This window comes from Cucurbita pepo, chromosome LG10 (genome assembly GCF_002806865.2).
Source record: "Cucurbita pepo subsp. pepo cultivar mu-cu-16 chromosome LG10, ASM280686v2, whole genome shotgun sequence".
Classification (NCBI taxonomy): domain Eukaryota; kingdom Viridiplantae; phylum Streptophyta; class Magnoliopsida; order Cucurbitales; family Cucurbitaceae; genus Cucurbita; species Cucurbita pepo.
The window spans coordinates 3,195,374-3,214,480 of record NC_036647.1 but is presented as its reverse complement, the minus strand read 5'-3'; the positions used below and the strand labels follow the sequence as shown (position 1 = coordinate 3,214,480).

Below are 19,107 nucleotides of genomic sequence, written 5' to 3'. Positions count from 1 at the left end.
AGCAAGCTGAGTAGAAAGTCCCAAATTTTGATTTCATATTAACATCGCAAACATAAGTACATATGCATAGGCACATTTAGATATATATATAATATATATAATGTTCAATATCAAAAGGACAAGTCGAAGCTGGTGGTGGTGGGAGAAGGCAAGAATGATTAGCAGCGAGCAGCTGAAAAAGCCCTGCCCAAAAAAGCGCAGCTCCAAAATAAAAAAGGGAAAGCAGGGGAGGGGGGGCAGTCGGTTTCCATGAAATCATGTTGACCGGAAAAAGAAAATACTGAGCTCTTGACCGATGCTTCCATTTGGGTCTCTCAAATGAAAAGATTCAGAGTCCCCTGACGCCCCACAAACTCTATCGAAATTCCCTCTCAAATACATCAAGTAATCATCTTCACCTTCACCTTCACCTTCCACTTCCTTCCCCCCCATAATTCCCGCGCCTTCCACCATCGTCCCCAACCGCCGCAGCGTCTCCACGTCCGCCGCAGAAGCCCGCCGTCGCAAAGCGTACCCCACTTTCCTCCCATTGAAGTACATACTCCATGCTGGCGACGACAGAACCGACCGCCCCCCGGAATTGACGGCGGCGGCGGTGGAAGTGGACTCCAGCGCGATTCTGAGAACGCCGCCTCTCATTTCCCTGGCGAGAATAGCAGTGGGGACCGCCAATTCGAGGAGGAGAATTGGGTTGGTTGACTTGGAGTGTGTTTGAATACAGAAGTTGACTTTCCCTCTTCGGTAACCGAATATAGTGCCGGTGACGGAAGTGGCAGAGGAGGAGGTGGAGGGAAAGGTGGGTTTGGAGGAATACGTGGGTTCCTCTTCGGAGAAAGCGCAATTGCAAGTGGGGATGAGAAATTCAATAAGAGATCGGAAGAGCTGCCATGAACGGACTTGTTTTTGGCAGTCGACGGCGGCGACGTTGACGGCGGGGTAAGTGGCCATAGGGGAGAAAAAGTAAGGAATCAAAGAGAAGAGGAAGAGATTGATGAGCGTAGAGGGAGTGTGGGGTTTAAATAGTGAAGCCAAATGAAAAGGGACGTTTCATTGATTCATCATTTTTATCTCTCATCTCTCAATTCGGAAGACGCCCCCACGTTCACATGATGAACCTTTTTTGCAAAATCCAAGGATTAATGCCTCTGCCTCAATTTTTTGGCTCACAAAAACCATAACCTTTATTTATTTATTTATTTATTTATTTATTTATTTTGTTTAAATTTGATTCCGAATGATGACTCATTTTCAATGGCCTTGATGAGTCCACGTCGGAACCCTAATTGGTGGCCACATTTCATTTAATTTACTCAAAATTACTTTATTGTTATTAAATGGTTGTCCCAAAAGATCCCATAGTAATATCCAATGAATATATATGATATGATATCTTGTTTGAAGTAGGTAAATATGTCTGGTTTAGACGCTAACCCTAGAGAAACATAATCATTTGCTTCGACTCTTTCTAAATCTAATAATTACTTTTCTTTATTAATATTAAATATTATTGATTCAATAACGATTCCAATTAAAAAGAGTATACTTACCATATTTATTAAAATAAAGGTGAAAACAAAAGCAATTATGCATAATATATTATACGAGAAAAAAAAAATACAAAATACAGGCTGAGTTTGTAACAATGCGTCCATTAAAGATGTAATTCCGTACAACAAGAACCTTATCATGTAATGATTATGAATTGGGAAGACATTGATAGAATTGCAAATTAAAATACAAGTATTCAACTACTCTTTTCCACTTTGATTAATTATATAATATATTAAAAAAAAAATAAATAAATAAAAATAAAGAAAAAAGTGGGTCTGCGCAGACACCCACATAGCAAGCACTAGATTTTCTTGCTTTGTTGTTTATGGAAATAAAATATGAGAGACAGAGAGTATTTTTGGAGGGACTTGCAGGCAAAGCCCTGCTGCCAGGGCGCACCATAATTCAACTCCCCTTCCCCTTTTCCCCTTTTTCCCCACCTTTTTCCCTTTCCCCACTAAATCACTATCAATCTCATACACCATAATTTCATTCATTTTTTTCTCCACGTCGTCCTCTTATCGGATCCATACCGTAGGAGAAAGATAAGAAAAACCCGAGTCGGTATGATGTCGGGTTTGGTGTACATGTACGTATGTGTGTGTATATATATACACACACATAAGGTCGTGTTATTAAGTATATAAATGTGTTGTAGGGTTGTTTTGGAAATTTATGGGGTTTTTTTTTTTTTTTTTTTNAGTGGTTTGAAACAGGAATTGGCTTTTTGTGTTTGCTTTGAAAGATTTTTCTTTTGGAAAAGGCATACACTCATTGATGCTTTTTGGAATATAAAATGGGGAACTTTTTGGTTGAGTTTTATTCATTTATTTATTTATTTATTTATATATTGAATTGAAGAAGAAAGAGACGAAATAGAGGGTGCCGTGGCCGAGAGACAAAACTCAGTGCGCCATCTCACTCTCCGAATCCTTGTTGCCAACCCTATTCCTTACACAAACTTCATCTTTAAATAAACGTTTTCCTTTTTTATTTTACATTTTCTTCTTCTCTCTTTTTAAATGTTTTGATTATTATGTATGGTCGAAGATTATTGCTTATATTTTTCATCAACTCCAAACAAATAAATAAATACTTGATTATTAAAACAATTTCTTAAAAAATTCAAATCAATACGCATTTACAGACAAAAGTGACGAGCGTTAGAGGATATTTTTAGATTTTTCGATACTTGCCAATTCATTAATAAAAGTTAACTATGCTTTGCTTTTTGAAATGAAACCAATACAAGTTGGTATTATTGTAATCTATTATATCTTGTAAATAAGAAAAGGACGATATTATGAGAAAACGACAAATGTTGAACAATCAGACTAGACTCCAATGGCAGACAAAGTTTGATTGTATGAAATTACTGATAAGGACTGGCTTTTCCGAAAATTATATAGGATAATTTTATTTAAATATTCGTAAAAATTTAAAAAGGTATTAAATAATTGTTTATTTTCGGAGCTAAATTTTAAATAGATGAGAACGATTGAAGGGTCTTCTCAATGTGCAAAAAGGGCAACAAACGGGCCGCCCGCAGCAGTTTGGTCGGGGCTGGAGCGACGGGCCTTTTCATCCTTGTCGTCAGCCCATCATCTCCCCATTCAAGATTCTTCATTCCTTTGCCTCTAACTTTTCATCTCTCCATTTCTCCACACGCAACCCGGCTTTCTTAGCCTGCACGGTGAACTTGTCGTTTAGATCATGAAGGTGCTAATTTAGGGAATGATCATGGATTTATAATCAAAGAATAGTCTCTCCATTGACCTGAGACCAAAGTCACGAGAGCTTATGCTCAAAGTGAATAATATCATAACCATTGTGGAGAGTCGTGTTGGACCATTTTCAAATTAAATCAAATAAATTGCTACCTCTCCTTCCCAATCACATCGAATTGTAATGATGAGCAATATCAATGTTTGAATTCCTGTTCCTCCGAATATCATCCCTATCCAAATTCCCTTCAATATGTACAAACACATCATTATCCATACCAAAGGATAAGCTCATCTTATGATATCACATTTCATGTATAGCGCTACCTTAACTCCAAGGTCGGTGAACCATTGCATGAAAATTCCCAGAGGTAAGCCGATGATATAATAGCAACCCAAGTTTATATAAGCCACGTAAGATTGCCATCCAGACCCAACTGCCACGCCTATATACATCCACTTAAACATATAAAATATTAAATGATACTCCACGTTGAGTGACAAGATATTGTGAGATATACCAGAAAGGACAGGCTGAATGCTGTTGAACAGAATGGTTAAGGCTAACAGAATGGTGAGCTTATCCACTTCCTGAAGAACGACGGCGCTAGAAGAGAAAATGAGACCGAAGCTATTGTGGAAGATGACAATTAGGCAACAAAAGACGAGGCCAAGTAGTAAGGAGGTGGCCGAGGAGACAATGGTGGCAAACTTGGCTCCTTCTCCGTTGCCTGCCCCGAGCTCGTTCGCCACTCTCACTCTGTTTTCAACGTTATATATATTATCATAACTCGGCGAAATAATAAGATGCTCTGAAATAGATGATTACCCTGTTCCCACAAAGAATCCCAAAGGAATCATCATTTCCCATCCATTGATGCTCATGCTGCCATCACAATAATTACCAGTTTTTTCATTCTTTTCATTTCCCGATGAATATAAAGAAAATTGGAAGAGAAAAATGAAAATAGTTGTAGAAAGAAAGAACCAGATCGATAGAGCATCCACCATAATCTCTGCGTTCTTCATGTTTCCAGTGATTACTACCAGTATTCTGTAATACCAATTTTCCAGGCTGAAATTTCATCATTTGTAAACAAAATTGTCAGCTTAACCACACACACAAACAAACACAATAAACCCTAATATAAAAAACATTACTTTTTCAATATAAAAAATTATATATGTTCACACATATTTGGGTTTGCCCAATCATGATTTCATTGGGCTGACCTGACAGGCCAATACAGATATGGCCGAAATAGATTGTTTCATAGGCCAACCCGATATCTAATCCGAGTTGGCCAACTTTTGATCTTCCAACACTTTGATAGGCTGAGTTAAAAGTGGAATTTGATTGGGAAAAAAGGTGGGCTTGCGTTTCATCTCACAATAATGAAATTAAAAAAAGAAAGATCTTGAAAATTTTTCATTGATTTTGTAAAAAAACTGGTAAAAGTAGAGAACAGAGCTTGATTTGGGTTGATTAATAGTGGGAGAGACCATAGCATGACCCCTGAAGCAGCAGAGAGCTTGACAAACTCCCAGAGACCAGAAAAGGCCTCCACCGAGAACCCAGTCCAAGTGAGGGGACAGCCGCCGCAGGTAGTGTAAACAATCTGAACAATGGGCATAGCGCACCAACCAACGTTGCAAGCTACCGCAATGCCCACCACTCCCATTTTGAGCTGAACCACAAGCACCCAACTGGCCACCAGATGCGAGACAAGCGCCGCCACGGCCGACCAGACAATCGCCCACACTTTCACCTGGCTCTGCAAGAACCTCTGCAATGGGAAGTAAAACGCGAAGCTGAAGTGAATAGGAAGCATCCAGATGGATAAAACTCCAGCGAGGTCTGCCAAATCATGAGGCTCCCCTATGAGCTTCAGAATTGGAGACGCAAAGAAGAAAATAGGCAACAGCAAAACGCAGCATAGGAAGAGAACGATCCATGAGCGTTGCATATAGATTCCCAGCATGTAGTATTTCTTCGCCCCATACGCCTGCCCGCATAGCGTCTCCAAAGCGCTTGCCATTCCCATCTGAAATTAAACATACCAAATTAAAGAAAAACAGAGTTGGTGGTGCTAACACAGAGAGTTACGGTTTTTGTACCAACCAGAAGCCCCATGTCGAAGCCGATGACGACGGTGACAGCGATGGAAAAGGCAGCAAGATCAAGGTCATTTAAGTGGCCGGCGAAAGCTTGGGCAATTATGAGGATGGAGTAGGAGATTATCCTGCTGAAAATTGAAGGGCCGACGATATGCCATAATTTCTTGGATTCGATCCAAAAGCGTGCTACAATATCTTGATTATGGGGTTGTAGTGTTGCTGAACAATCTTGCAAAAGGGGAACGTTTACTTGCTGTTCGTCCATGTCCTGGAAACGGTGGGAGGAAAGAGTATTGCGTGGTTGAGGAGGATACCACAGTTCAAGGGATCCACGAGCTCCTCTCTCTCTCTTAAAAACTAACACCACAACAAAATTATTGAACCCAGGATCATAAAGTTGCTCACCTAACAACTTCAACAATAAAATGTTTCAGATTCACTCACATTTTCATGCACCCATTATACGTTTATTGCTTCAATTATCTTTATAGACTAATACGAATTCTTTCATCATATCGTATCCCAATTCACGTGCTTCATAATAAAATGTATAATTATTCACTTCATTGAATAAAAAAAAAAAAAGACATCTTTGAACCACTGATCTTAAATAAATTATTATGGGTTAATTCCATTTAAGTGTTATCACCAGAATAACATATTAAAAATAAAAAATAAAAAAAATAAAGGCCATGGGCAATTACAAATTGACAAGTTCAAAAGAATGGGACAACCCAAGTACATGACAATGTGTCAATTTTAAAACAGCTATGACAGAATATTTAATTTGTAAAAATGTAAAAATTAGTTTAAAAAAAGACAAATATGTTGCTTACACCTTATCAGAACCGCAAACACTCTTGAGTTGTCGTTTACACCTTATCAAAACACAATTGACACGATTGATGAGGTAAGCACGTGCGTCATTTTTTTTCTTACAAATTTATTATTTTACAATTCACGTTTTAAAGCTGAATAAAATTATTATAAATCAAATAAATCTGTGAAAACACAGACTATGAAATCAAATAAATCATATTTTAGAATAATTAAAGTGTTAAGTTTGAATTTAAAAAAAGAGGTCAATGTTCAAAGATGTCACTAATGTAATTGGTCTTTTTTATAAAATAAAAAAAAAATATTTGAAAATTAATTTTAATAAATTTCTTCTCAATATGGATTGATTCTTTCAATAATACTCAATATATTTTTGTATTAAATGTCATTGTTTAATTATAAATGTACCAAAATTATTTGTTTAATTATCAATGTATCAAAATTATTTGACATGCAAAATAAATGAGTATGGTCCAACATATGAAGAGACTGACAAAAAGATAATTTTTTTTTATGAGACTCTCAAAAAATGTAAAAAAATAAAAATAAAAAATCATCTAACCTTAAAATTCTAATTTCAGCCCATTAAACTCTAAAAGAAATTAAAATAAAAATCTCTAGGAACATATTAACTATAAATAAAAGTTGAAAATTGTATTATTGTGTGTTTTAGAAATTGAAATTAAAATTGAAATTAAAATTTACCCAATCAAGACTAAGTAGGTCAAAAGGTATAAACTACTCACAAAATTTAGGATAAATTATACTATTATATTTTTCTTCCATTTCATTACATAATATCAATGTCTTTACCTACCTTGTGTTTGAGTTATGTTCATCGATGACATAACGATATAATTATGGCTTATATCAACAATTTCAATGTTTAGTGCATCACATATTGGATAATGAAACGAAGATTTTCATCCCTTTCGTTCGAACTGTTGATCTGACCATTTCTGCATCCGCAAACTTGCTTTCTTAGCCTGCGAGAGACAGTCATCCATCCATTTTCATAAGATTTATATCAAATTTAGTGTTTAAAGTAAGCAAATAAATGAATGAATATGTAGAGCATACCTCTCCTTCCCAATCACATCGAATAGTAATGATGAGCAATATGAGTGTCTGAATTCCTGTTCCTCCAAATATCATCCCCATCCAAATTCCCTTTGTTGAACAATATATATAAATAAGCATGTACTTCATAATTTAACTGCTAAATGTGGAGTTGAATGTTGTTGTTAATACCTTCACACCAAGGTGGGTGAACTTAAGTGTGGACATCCCAACAGGCAAACCAATGAAATAATAGCAACCCAAGTTTATATAAGCTACGTACGATTGCCAGCCTGATCCAACCGCCACTCCTATTTATTGGGACCAAATTTGATTTGGTAAGGGAAATGAATCAAGGCATTAAATGTAGCAGCCACATTCCCCTTTGAAATATAGGCGGCTTACCAGAGAGGACTGGCTGGACACTGTTGAAGAGGATGGTGAAGGCCAACAGGATGCTGAGCTTGTTGACTTCCTGAAGCACGATGGTGCTGGACGAGAAAAGAAGACCAAATTTGTCGCGAAGTAACACAATCAAGCAACAAAATACAAGGCCGATTATTAATGATGTCGCCGATGAGACGATGGCTGCAAACTTGGCTCCTTTTCCATTGCCTGCACCGAGCTCATTTGCCACTCTCACTCTGTTTTGTTACAATCAATGGGTATCTTCTAATGTAAATATTGTATATATATGTAATTGGAAGAGTAGTAATTAATCATTTACCCTGTACCCGCAAAGAACGCCAGAGGAATCATAATTTCTAGTCCGTTGATGCTCATGCTGCAATCAGAACAAGATTATCATTCATTTTTCCTTTGTAAGAAGATAGAAAAGGGATATAGAAAGACCAGATGGATAAAGCATCCACTTCAATCTTGGCGTTCTTCATGTTTCCGGTCATCACTATCAATATTTTGTAGTACCAATTCTCCAGACTGAAAGTTTATGAATTGCAAATGCTAATATTAACAAACAGAGGAAGGAAATAAGTTGTAATGTTTGAATTAATTCGAGGCAGAGACCATAGCATAACACCGGAAGCAGCAGAGAGCTTGAGAAAGTCCCAAAGACCGGTGAGGGCTTCGACGGAGAATCCAGTCCAAGTGTTGGGGCAGCCACCACAGATGGTGTAAGCCATGAGCCCAATCGGCAGAACCCACCAAGAAATATTGCATGCCACCGCAATACCCACCACTCCCATCTTCAAGAAGCCCACAAATACCCAGCTGGCGGCCACGTGCACTGCAAGTCCCACCATCGCAACCCACATAATCGCCCTGGCCTTTACTTGGCTCTGTAAGAACCTCTGCAAAGGGAAGTAAAACGCAAGGCTGAAGTGTAGCGGAATCAACCATCTGGCCAAGACCCCCGCTAGATCGGCCAAGTCATCAGGCTCCCCTATCACCTTAAGAATCGAAGATGCGAACACCAGAGCAGGCAACAACAAAACGCAGCAAATGAACAGAACCATCCATGAGCGCTGCAAATACACTCCCAGCATGTAGTGCTTCTTCGCCCCGTAAGCCTGCCCGCACAGCGTCTCCAATGCGCTTGCCATCCCCATCTCAACAATTAACCCCAAAAAAAAAAAAAAAAAAAAAAAAAAAAAAAAAAAAAANAAAAAAAGAACTGGGTGAAGTTTGAACATAGGAAGAACTGAACTGGAAAGAATTTTGAATGTCAGTTAGTACCATAAGTCCGAAGTCAAAGCCGATGATGACGTTGAGGGCGATGGAAACGGCGGCAAGGTCAAGGTCACCCAAGTGACCGGCGAAGACTTGGGAGATTACTATGACGGAGTAGGTACTTATCCTGCTCAAGACTGCAGGGCCGACGATCTGCCATAGCTTCTTGGATTCAATCCACACCCGTGTTACAATATCTTCAGAATTTTGATCCTTATCTGGGTCTCCAGGATGTAATATTTCAGTTGAATCTTCCAATAAAGGAACGTTTGTTTGGTGATCATCGCCCATGATACTAAAATTTATGCCTCCGATTGTCGGCGAAGAATGAGAGGAAAAAATGGTTGTTGGAGTTGTGGATGATAGTCATCTGTTTGGCTGACACAACATTGTATTTAAGGTTATTAAGAACATGTTTTTTACTCTACTAATTGGATGTGTTTAAGAATGTGGTAAATTTTGGGTCGTATCGGATACCTTTCAGCATTTTGATTGTTACAATGGGCTGGGCTGGTATCGGAAATTTTCCCTGCTTTGCTTTTTATTGCATTATTTATGTAGTAGTTGCCTAGTTGATTTGGATTGTTTGAGCATTTTTGTTTAATTTATTTGGGAAACTTTTTGCATATTTTGACCCAATATCTACCCCTCAAAAGTGTGCATAGATATGAAAATATTATGATTTAAGAATGAGAAAAAGAATTGGGATAGAATGTTCGATCTTCATTGATATTTACAACCTTTAAAAATATTATGATTTAAGAATGAGAAAAAGAATTGGGATTGAATGTTCAATCTTATATTCACAACCTTTAAATAGGATACAATATACTAAATAATATCTATAAAGAAAATATAAACTAACTAAATCTTGATAATAAAATAAAATATATATTTCCTAACTAATATATTCTTCAAGATTATTACAAATATCATATATTCCATAACTAATTCAAACTAAAATAAGTTGCACTAATAAGTTACGAATATCATATATTCTAATTCAAACTAAAATAAGTTGCACTAAATTCTGACATATTTACTTCAAGATTATGAATATCATATGTTATAAATGAATATCATATAATTTATAACTAATTCAAACTAAAATAAGTTGCATGAATATCCACTCAATTCTGACATTAGGATCATTATATTCCATAACTAATTCAAACTAAAATTAGTATGAATTCAAACTAAAATGGATCAGATTCTGATCCCATGTATTCATTTCTTGTCTTTTAGGATCCATTTCTTGTCTTGTCAAAGATAACTTTATCCCTCAAGTTGATAATTTAAATACGAATAATTAGAAAATTAGTTTTCATTGGGTCATTAATGATTGCATCTATATTATCAATTCTATGATATTTTATGGGTAGAGATGTTGGACCTGCTCCAAACCGAATAGGGTGAGAGGAGATCTTACTCTCTGAGGATTACAGTATATAAAACTATTTATGATAAGTTCGTAATATTGGAATTAAACTGTTCAAACGGAAGAGAATCGAGTTTCCAAATCAAATATTTTATTATTCGACTCCTTCCCTTCCCTCTACCAGATTCCCATTCCCTGTTTTATAAAAGCTGGCTTAAAGACAGAGGAAAAGACAGAGAGGGAAGCCGCATTCGACTCCTCCAGTAGTCGGAAGATATTTGAATGCAGATCCCACATGTCCATGCATCACCATTATGTGATATCATGACATTCGTACAAAATATCCATAACAAAAAGACAATTAGATTAAAAAAAGAACTAAAATAATTGAACTCGTTATGTGAGGGGCCGCGCGAACGCAGGCCCCCACTGCCACAAATTATGACGTAGGCTCTGCCACATTGGACAGACCTTAGGCGGGCACCCCTCCGGAGTGCAATGGAGGACACCAACCTAGGCTATGGGCCTTTGTGATCACCCAAAAGCCCCGTCCAGGTAAGTATGTTTCAACGAAGCCCATTGATCTCATTTTATAAGTGGTGCGCGCTTTGCTTCTTTAAGGCTTCACCGATGTGGGACAGACAAACGAAAGTGCATTCCAGAAATAGAACCAATCTCGTCCTTCTGCTTTCCTTGGCAAACTCCACGTTTCTTTTCTTTTTTATCTTAAATAAATATTCAGCCTATAGTTTTAAGAGTGCGTAAATTTGTTATTTTCTATAAGGATTTTGATGAATTTTAGTAACTTGATTGGGAAAAGAAGGCATATGAAACCAAAATTAGCTTCGTGATATTCATAATAACATCTCTAATGAAGATTGTTTTTTTTTNTATAAAATTGCCAATCCAGACAGTCTCACAGTCAAAATGACATCTCTAATGATAATCATATGATTTATTAAAAATGGGTTGAAACTTTTGTTATTCTCTGTGATGCTGGGTGGAATTGAAATTGGAATTTGCTTTTTATGATTGCAAATTCAATTATTTTATTTTTAGTTATAGAACTCAATTTTGCTTTATTTTGCCATTATTGAAAGAAATTTGAAAGTAGGGTTAATGCTACCATATAAATGTACTGATAACATAAATTTTTTTTAGAAAAAATGAAGACTAGCAATTTTATTAATCTCTAATCTGATGTACAGAGGAGTGATTTATGTATAAATGAAATGGGCACAACTATGATGAACACAAGAACGATGAGTCCTCAAATAATCATGACTACCAAAATTACAAAACCAGCTCTCTAAATGTCCAAGATTAAAAAAATATATGATAACGACAGTAATCTAATTTTGTAAAGGCTGTGTATAAGGGAATTAGAAAGGCAAGGATTCCATCACCCATCAGTGCAACCCACCTTCACATATACCCATTACTTCAATCTACGCTACAACCATTGCCAACAGAGTTCCAGCAATAGCGATCCCCAATGTCGTCGCTCCGCCGATGTGCGACGCCGCTCCAGCTGGGCTATCGGCCGCCGGTGCTTCGGGCATCGGTGAAGGCCCCTCTGTACTGGGTGAAGGAGGAGAAGCGATTGGTGGAACTACAGGAGCACCGGCGGGAGATCCCGAAGGAATAGGTCGGGAGCTGGGAGCTGGGGTGGGTGCACTAGTCGCCGGAGATGGGGTAGGCGCTTTAGTCTCTGGAGCAGGAGCATGTGCCGACGGTGCCGGTGATGGAGCCTCTGTAGCAGGTGAGGGCGACGCCGAGGTCGGTGATGGTGATGGTGCTCTGATTGGCGACCGAGACGGAGCTGGAGGGAATGCAACCGGAGAAGGCGCCGGCGTAGCTGGTGTCGGAGGCATAGGCTTTGGGGAATCATGTGCCGGTGCTGGTGTCGGCGCTGGCGCCTGTGCCATACACAACGCCATCAAAGCAAAAATCACAACCAATCGAACCCCAGAGAATCCCATCGTCTTTTTCGTAAATAAATTAAAAAAAAAAAAAAGAAAAATCCTCTCAGGAGAGATTATCTTAGAGAAAGGTAGTGGAAGCCAAACAACAGCTTTGTAAAAGGAACGACTCGCTTTGCTGCTCTTGTATCCGTAAGCAAGGAGGCGGTGCGAGTCCGTATATATATAACCCTAGCAGAGGAGCCTTCCAGAGGAATCAGATGCAGGTTGACCAAGTAAACAAGCTACCCAGGATAGGACACGTGTACGCGTTTAGATTTCTCAACGCTTAAGAAATCACACACTCCCGTGGATCAACCAGGTGTCAGTTCGAGAAATGTCGGTGGGACATTAGGACTTGCCAGAGGGTTTGCAACTTTCTGAGAAAAAGTTAGTCCAGGCTGTCAAAACGAGTACACGTGGCGGCAAGGACCTGCTGTAAATTTGAATCTTGCGCATTCATTTGCGTTGAAAATTTGATATATGTAGGCGTAGAGTTGCGTGAAAGGAATTGGGTAAGCCGCCATAAATGGAAAAAGCAGACAATCATTTGGAAAATCGAGCCACGGAAAATAGAGTAATAATAGTTATGGCCTAACTGTCGTTACTATTATTATTATTATTATTCTTATTCTTATTATTATTATTATTATTGTCACGTAATATTTACTCATCTAATAAATGTATACATATTTCAATCAATTTGTATAACTCATTTGTACATGTATTTGTTGTGGTCAGCATTAGACCATAAATTCTTTACCATCTAATTTAGTTTTAAGGTCATTTTAAAACTATTCTGCTTTTTTTTTTTTTTTTTTTTTTTTTTTTTTTTTTTTTTTTTTTTNATTTACAATGGTTTTTATGGCTTATATTTGCTTTGTTAAAAAATAAAAAAGTAAACAATTGATTCTCAAATTTCAAATATATATCTATACACTTATTTTTAAACTCTTTGATTTTGAAAATATACCCCTATAATTGGATGATTAAAAAGAAATCGATAAGAATAATATTTATATGCTTAAAAAAAATGTTTGGTAATTATTTGAGTTTTGAAAAATGTAATCTTTTTCTTACCCATTATTTACTATAGTTTTTATTAAAACTACTTTGATATATATATATAGATATATAGATATATAGATATATATCTGGTTGGGTTGAAAAGGGACGGTAGAAAGTCGTAAAATAGGGAAGTTGGTGGGTGACCCACGCCACGCCAGCGCGGAGTTGATCATACCCCACTACAACCCGACGCGTGTACCGCCAGCTAACCTGCCCCAATATAAATAACATTCCATGTATTTGATATGACAGTTCTTGATGATCTGTAAAGTTGACCAAGGATAGTCAAATTAAAATAAAGAATTTATTAAAAAAGTTAATTTGTTTGTTTTGATTTTAAATTAACACTTTTTTATTCAAATAAATTATTTAGATTTTATTTTAGATTTCAGTTCATTGTTATTTTATTATACAATTTTGGTACATGGAGTATTTTGGCTTATTAAACTATTTTTTTTCGTATTTGACTATTTATACAAAAAAAAAAAAAANTTTTGTGAAAATGGGAATTTAAATTTAGTGATTTTATGAGAAAAAATGAGCCCAACAGCCTCCCTATTCCATGTATCCACTTAATTTGAGAAAACCAAAAGCAAGCCCATCATAAATCAAAATTATATTAAAAAAAAAAAAAACCCATGCTTACACTAAATCATGAACTAAAGGCACATAAAATTAATTATTAATATTGCTATAAGGCAGACACATTTATCAAAGACAAACTTTAAATGGACACAAATCAATGTCTTGGATTGAAACACATCGACAAAAGACCGTTTTTTTTCCAATTATCTATAATAAATTAATTGAATATTATAGCGAAAAAAAAAAAAACTTTAGTAATAATAAATGATATAATTTAAGAATAATAATCTGTATATATAATCTTAACCGAAAAAATAATATTACTTTATCTATAATATTATCGTCTTCTTCCGACTTAGTTCTAATTAAAAAAATAAAAATAAAATAAAAACATTCTATTTCATCTTTTAGTACATTATATTTTTCTTCCTTCCACCAAGCCTTCTTAGTCATATAATTTAAAAGGAATTTAAAGAAATTGTAAATTTATAAAAGAATGGGAACTAAGTCACTAAACTGAAACAAGAGCACCAAGATTAGGGATTAGAGGAGAAAGTATATAGCATAATAAATGAATATTAAATGATCAACTATAATTTTATGAACTAAAAGAAAAGAAAGAAATAAACTATAATTTAATCTAAAATATCGTGACTTTTGATGAAAAAAATAATAATGGTCCTAAAATTAGCCTTTCCCAAGGAAAGCGAGTATGGAGTTCGAAGAACCCACCTTGGCACCTGGATCATCTAAATAATACGGCACCAGATCCAATTTGCTTCCCCTGCGCGCTAAAAAGAAGGCTCGTCTTCTTTGTCCGGCCATTAGCCCCCTCCCCGCCAAGCCTTTCCTCCATCCCGCAATTTTCCCCAAACTAAAATACCCAGCACGATCCGATTACTCTGCTTCAGAAGAATTTTTGATGGAGCAGCCGAAGCAAGAGGGCGGGAACAAACCTCCGATCTCGAGAGACGATAAGAGCCCAAAATCCGATCCTAAAGAGGTAGACCAGACCGCCAATGGAGATGGGAATTGGGGCAATTTCGTGATGGGTTCGGAGAACAAGATTCCGACCCAGAACGAGCAACCTGCGATTTCAACGCCCTCTTCCGGGTCCAAGAAATCGGTGCGTTGGAGCACCGAATTGGTCACCGAGTCCCCGTCCGTTGCTTCGAATGCATATGGGTCGAATTCTCATGCTTCTTTGGCCCCTTCTTCTTCAATTTCCTTCAAAGGTAGTTTCTCTGACTTTGATATTTGGTTCTGTTTCATTGATTTGTATATGTGCCATCGTGCGGCGACAGTAAGTTTTTGTGTCTCATTGATTTTCGATGCATTTTGATCAGAGGCGGTTGATTCTGCATGGACCGTGCTAGGGAGATGGGGGAAGAAAGTCGGGGAAGCAACAAAAAAGGCTGAGGATCTGGCTGGAAACACATGGCAGCATCGTAAGTTTTTAATTGTTCCCGTTGTTTTTGTTGGGTTTGCTATCCAGGAAGCCGATTGGGGGTGAAAAGCTAGATTCAATTTCAAAATATAGTTTTCTCTCTTCGTTTCTGTCTCACATTTATGAGGAAAAGTATTCCTTTTGTTATACAAGTTTTTCCTTACAAGCAATTGAGCAGAAGTTTCTGATGGTTTCAGTCAAAAGGTTCATGTGGATTGGGGTGGGATGTGGTAAAACTCTCCGTCCCCAAGTTCGTAATCACTTTTAATCTATACCATGAAATAATCTTTGCGATCCAAATAAGCGTTAAACTTTGGACATAAATCAGTTAGACTATGCTCGGGTTGGAAAAAGGGAAGTCAGTTCTAACAATTGGAAACTTGGAATAGGTCCGTAGGTGATCAAAGCCAGTTCTTGTGCCCTTTTATGGGATGACCTGTGATGGTTAGAATAGGATTACTAAGATGCTATCTGAAGTTCGTATTTATAAAATGGTTTTCAAAATAAAAACCCTGAAGGCAGGGAAAAAAAATCTTGCCATTTTATGTATATGTTTAACTTTGTCATACTGCACAGAATTCATTTTATGGCATACTCATAATTGGCTTTCATTAGATTTTTCCAGTCCACAAGTTCACTAGGTCCCTGGACCATGTGACTTGAACTCTGCTTTAGTCACTGTATCTTGCCATGACATATTGTTTCTGTTCCGATGTAACATAGTTTCCTCTTATGAAGTAGAAATGCAGAGTGGTTCTCATTTTATGAATTTTGTCCAGTCAAAGTTGGTAATAAATGGGAATACATGTAATTCTTTCTCAAATTAGTAGCCTTGCTTCCTGTTCCATGTTTGAGGAACTTGGCATGATCTCCTCGAGTTAATTGTAATCCTGGTGAGGAAGGAACTTTGTATTGGTCAAACAAACATTAGGTTATTCTATCATGTTATCCAGAGATTCTTTCAGTTGAGGTACCCTTTTGATTGAAACTCATCCCTGAACCACGAACCACGAACCACAGTGGGGGATTTATGAGATTCATACCTGAAGTCTAGTAGGAATATTTCTCTTTTCTCCCCATCAAGCTGATGAAAGGACTAGTTCAAATTTCTGTCAAGGATAGCATACTTTTGGAGTTCATCTTTGTCATAGGAGGAAATGATATTACTACTCTGTCTTAATAGACGAACTTATGAATTCTCCACAACCAATTCTGATTTGTAACTTTTAATTGAGCCATTGGCTGAAAGGTTAAAAGTAAATATCTATTTGCATCTTATTCTTCCTGTTAGGAAATTAGTAACTTGGTTTTACTAGCTTTTGGAGCTCCTATTTCCTCCAAAGTTACCTCCTTCCCTTTTGGATTAGAACTCTTTTTGTACAAATTACGAAGCTGATAAGCAAAGGTTTTACATGAGGTGAGTGGTAGTCTGACAAGAGAAACAATGTGAGGTGATATATTGGTTGCATGCATGCCTCCACACTTTAAAGAAAAAATATTGGAATATCAAGGTCATTTATGGTCTCAATATAAAGGGGAAAAAGCTTGGACTTTCATGACCCTCAGTGCTTGGTTTTGAGGAACAACCTTGTACTTGGTCGTTGAAAACTTTTTTGTTCTTTCTTAAAAACTAAATTGACTCCCTCTAATAGTCCTCGATATATGGTTGTATGAAAAATGTCGATCCCGATCTCCGTTCTTACTTATTGGGCTTGATATTGTGGTCTCATGAGAAGGTGACTTGGTTCACCTTTTATCTTTTGAGGATTAGATTGGAAATAGTCTTGCGCCTGGTCCAAAATAAGTTTTCAATGTTAAATGTAGCTGGTTAAAGCATAATGCTCAACTAAGAGAATAGAGTTTCAAATTTCCACCCTACACAAACATGTTGTGGAACTCAAAAGAAAAAGAAAAAAACTTGATTAATCTGAGTTTTATGCTTGCCTGAAGGATCAAACGTGAGAGCTTAGGATTAGTATATTGAGCCATCAAGCATTCAATAGACAAGGCTGCTGCTCCCTTAGAATGTGCTAGAATCGAAAGTTTGTCTATCATCTTCCTAAATTGTGATAAACCTGTCATTTAGGCAGTGGCTCTCAAAAAATGGTTGAAGAGTTATTTTTCATCTTTGGACGTGGAAAATGAAGAGGGAAGATCAAGAAGCAAGAAATAGTAATGAATCATATTCATGCATTTGTTTGTTAATAAGCTGGAAGCAGGAAATAAGAAATTGACAAATAATTATGGAACTATGTTACCCTGTTTCTCGGGGAAAAGAAAAGGTTATACCGTTCATAGTCCAGATAACTTAAGGATTCTGCATTGCTTGTGTCTTTTGAATTAGTTTCAGTCACTGTCTCTTAACAACACAATCCTGCTACTGTTGTTTGATAGTATTATCGAAACTTAGCCATAATTTCTTGAATCAGTGAAAACAAATCCAAGTTTTGCGGATGCTGCGCTGGGGAGAATCGCTCAAGGGACAAAGGTATTGGCGGAAGGTGGGCATGAAAAGATATTTCATCAAACATTTGACACAGTGGCGGAGGAAAAACTTCAAAATTCATTTGCTTGTTATTTATCAACATCTGCGGGTCCAGTTATGGGTGTATTATATGTATCTACGGCAAAGCTTGCGTTCTGTAGTGACAATCCTCTTTCATACAAGTTTGACGGGAGAACCGAATGGAGCTATTACAAGGTTGTTTTTTTATTAGCTAACCAAACTTCCTTCTCTTGTTTCATTGCTTGTTGTGGATAATAATATACGATTCATTACTGTGAAAACAGGTAGTCATCCCATTACAGCAACTAAAGGCAGTTAATCCTTCCACAAGTGGAATGAATCCCGCTGAAAAGTACATACAGATAATCTCTGGCGATAACCATGAATTTTGGTTCATGGGGTTCTTGAACTACAACGGTGCTGTAGAATGCCTGCTAGAGTTTCCAGAATTACGAGCAATACAGTCGGTGTAAAAGCTGAAAGTGGGTGAATTCAATGAAACTTCCCTTTGAATTTTGAGATATTAATGACTACATGGGAGGAGGGGGCGTGTGTTCTTGTTTGGAGTTTCCCGGGGAAAATCTGGAATCATTTAGGAAAGCTAAGTTCTTATGATATAGCTTTCTTCAATTATTTATACAGATTACTTATTGAATTGTTGTACACGGTGTCTTAATGTTGAAGCATTCACGGGAATGTAATAAATCAACTCACGTCTCATCAAACAAAAACCACAAACCATCCATCCATCCCACCATTCGCTTAATCACTAAGCCTTTATTTCACATGGTGTCTATTAATGCTTGGTATGCTATACTCTTCCTTTTTTCTTTTTTCTTTTTTATTTAGATTTTTTGAATCAATTTATGTGTTCATCAATATTTTCAACTTATTCTCAGCGCATATATCCATCCCTTCAACACATATGGAAGGTGAGTTGATAAGAAGCGGCGACTTCAAGAAGATTAATGTACAAGTTTCAATCAACTCTGACCTAAAAAAAGTTTGTTCTTAAAGCCATTTGTACATATGCAAATAATTCAAATACCGACTCTATGCACCAAATACAAGGTATTTGTGTCTACAAAAACACATACCCCTAGGTTACAGTTTCCAAAAACCCTATTCTCATTTAATTGAAAAAATTTCACACCTTCATAAGAAATGTTCCACCCTTAAACTGA

General features: G+C 36.9%; 5 protein-coding genes and 1 non-coding gene across 8 annotated transcripts; 1 reads left to right on the top strand and 5 right to left on the bottom strand.

The window, feature by feature from the left end:
• Positions 1–7: 7 nt before the first annotated feature.
• On the bottom strand, positions 8–1,080 carry LOC111803854 (protein MIZU-KUSSEI 1-like). Its single transcript, XM_023688444.1, has one exon. It carries the CDS (start codon positions 946–948, stop codon positions 256–258), a length of 693 nt encoding a protein of 230 aa, XP_023544212.1. The 5' UTR covers positions 949–1,080; the 3' UTR covers positions 8–255.
• A 1,816-nt stretch (positions 1,081–2,896) lies between these two features.
• Positions 2,897–5,875, bottom strand: LOC111803853 (protein DETOXIFICATION 27-like). Of its 3 annotated transcripts, XM_023688443.1 has the most exons (8): positions 5,398–5,871; positions 4,779–5,320; positions 4,264–4,350; positions 4,105–4,161; positions 3,797–4,035; positions 3,603–3,721; positions 3,432–3,521; positions 2,897–3,237 (listed from the first exon to the last, which is right to left on the bottom strand). In XM_023688443.1, exons 1-8 carry the CDS (start codon positions 5,656–5,658, stop codon positions 3,175–3,177), a joined length of 1,458 nt encoding a protein of 485 aa, XP_023544211.1. In that variant the 5' UTR covers positions 5,659–5,871; the 3' UTR covers positions 2,897–3,174. The 3 variants fall into 3 exon arrangements, with proteins under 3 accessions (XP_023544211.1, XP_023544210.1, XP_023544209.1); XM_023688442.1 differs by having other exon boundaries at positions 3,603–4,035; positions 5,398–5,875; XM_023688441.1 differs by having other exon boundaries at positions 4,105–4,350; positions 5,398–5,873.
• A 1,105-nt stretch (positions 5,876–6,980) lies between these two features.
• On the bottom strand, positions 6,981–9,376 carry LOC111803852 (protein DETOXIFICATION 27-like). Its single transcript, XM_023688440.1, has 8 exons — positions 8,985–9,376; positions 8,316–8,857; positions 8,142–8,228; positions 8,017–8,073; positions 7,695–7,933; positions 7,482–7,600; positions 7,311–7,400; positions 6,981–7,216 (listed from the first exon to the last, which is right to left on the bottom strand). The coding sequence occupies exons 1-8, from the start codon at positions 9,267–9,269 to the stop codon at positions 7,154–7,156; spliced, it is 1,482 nt and encodes a 493-aa protein (XP_023544208.1). The 5' UTR covers positions 9,270–9,376; the 3' UTR covers positions 6,981–7,153.
• Positions 9,377–10,757: 1,381 nt separating this feature from the next.
• On the bottom strand, positions 10,758–10,919 carry LOC111804598. Its single transcript, XR_002816561.1, has one exon. It is a non-coding gene; the product is annotated as a U1 spliceosomal RNA (small nuclear RNA).
• A 588-nt stretch (positions 10,920–11,507) lies between these two features.
• On the bottom strand, positions 11,508–12,489 carry LOC111803851 (vegetative cell wall protein gp1-like). The gene has a single exon (XM_023688439.1). The coding sequence runs from the start codon at positions 12,336–12,338 to the stop codon at positions 11,805–11,807; it is 534 nt and encodes a 177-aa protein (XP_023544207.1). The 5' UTR covers positions 12,339–12,489; the 3' UTR covers positions 11,508–11,804.
• A 2,188-nt stretch (positions 12,490–14,677) lies between these two features.
• On the top strand, positions 14,678–18,705 carry LOC111803849 (GLABRA2 expression modulator-like). The gene is made up of 4 exons (XM_023688438.1): positions 14,678–15,205; positions 15,317–15,418; positions 17,847–18,118; positions 18,208–18,705. The coding sequence occupies exons 1-4, from the start codon at positions 14,893–14,895 to the stop codon at positions 18,394–18,396; spliced, it is 876 nt and encodes a 291-aa protein (XP_023544206.1). The 5' UTR covers positions 14,678–14,892; the 3' UTR covers positions 18,397–18,705.
• Positions 18,706–19,107: the final 402 nt, after the last annotated feature.

What these genes read in the sequence shown, in the direction of transcription:
- LOC111803854 (XM_023688444.1), bottom strand. Translation starts at nt 948, where the DNA reads ATGGCCACTTACCCCGCCGTCAACGTCGCCGCCGTCGACTGCCAAAAA.
- LOC111803853 (XM_023688441.1), bottom strand. Translation starts at nt 5,658, where the DNA reads ATGGACGAACAGCAAGTAAACGTTCCCCTTTTGCAAGATTGTTCAGCA. An exon ending in GCTTCAGGGGTCATGCTATG is followed by an intron (nt 4,351 to 4,778) that starts GTCTCTCCCACT and finishes ATGAAATTTCAG; the next exon opens with CCTGGAAAATTGGTATTACA. An exon ending in TCACCGACCTTGGAGTTAAG is followed by an intron (nt 3,522 to 3,602) that starts GTAGCGCTATAC and finishes TACATATTGAAG; the next exon opens with GGAATTTGGATAGGGATGAT.
- LOC111803852 (XM_023688440.1), bottom strand. Translation starts at nt 9,269, where the DNA reads ATGGGCGATGATCACCAAACAAACGTTCCTTTATTGGAAGATTCAACT. An exon ending in GTGGATGCTTTATCCATCTG is followed by an intron (nt 8,074 to 8,141) that starts GTCTTTCTATAT and finishes TTCTGATTGCAG; the next exon opens with CATGAGCATCAACGGACTAG. An exon ending in TCACCCACCTTGGTGTGAAG is followed by an intron (nt 7,401 to 7,481) that starts GTATTAACAACA and finishes TGTTCAACAAAG; the next exon opens with GGAATTTGGATGGGGATGAT.
- LOC111803851 (XM_023688439.1), bottom strand. Translation starts at nt 12,338, where the DNA reads ATGGGATTCTCTGGGGTTCGATTGGTTGTGATTTTTGCTTTGATGGCG.
- LOC111803849 (XM_023688438.1), top strand. Translation starts at nt 14,893, where the DNA reads ATGGAGCAGCCGAAGCAAGAGGGCGGGAACAAACCTCCGATCTCGAGA. An exon ending in TGGAAACACATGGCAGCATC is followed by an intron (nt 15,419 to 17,846) that starts GTAAGTTTTTAA and finishes TTCTTGAATCAG; the next exon opens with TGAAAACAAATCCAAGTTTT. An exon ending in CCGAATGGAGCTATTACAAG is followed by an intron (nt 18,119 to 18,207) that starts GTTGTTTTTTTA and finishes CTGTGAAAACAG; the next exon opens with GTAGTCATCCCATTACAGCA.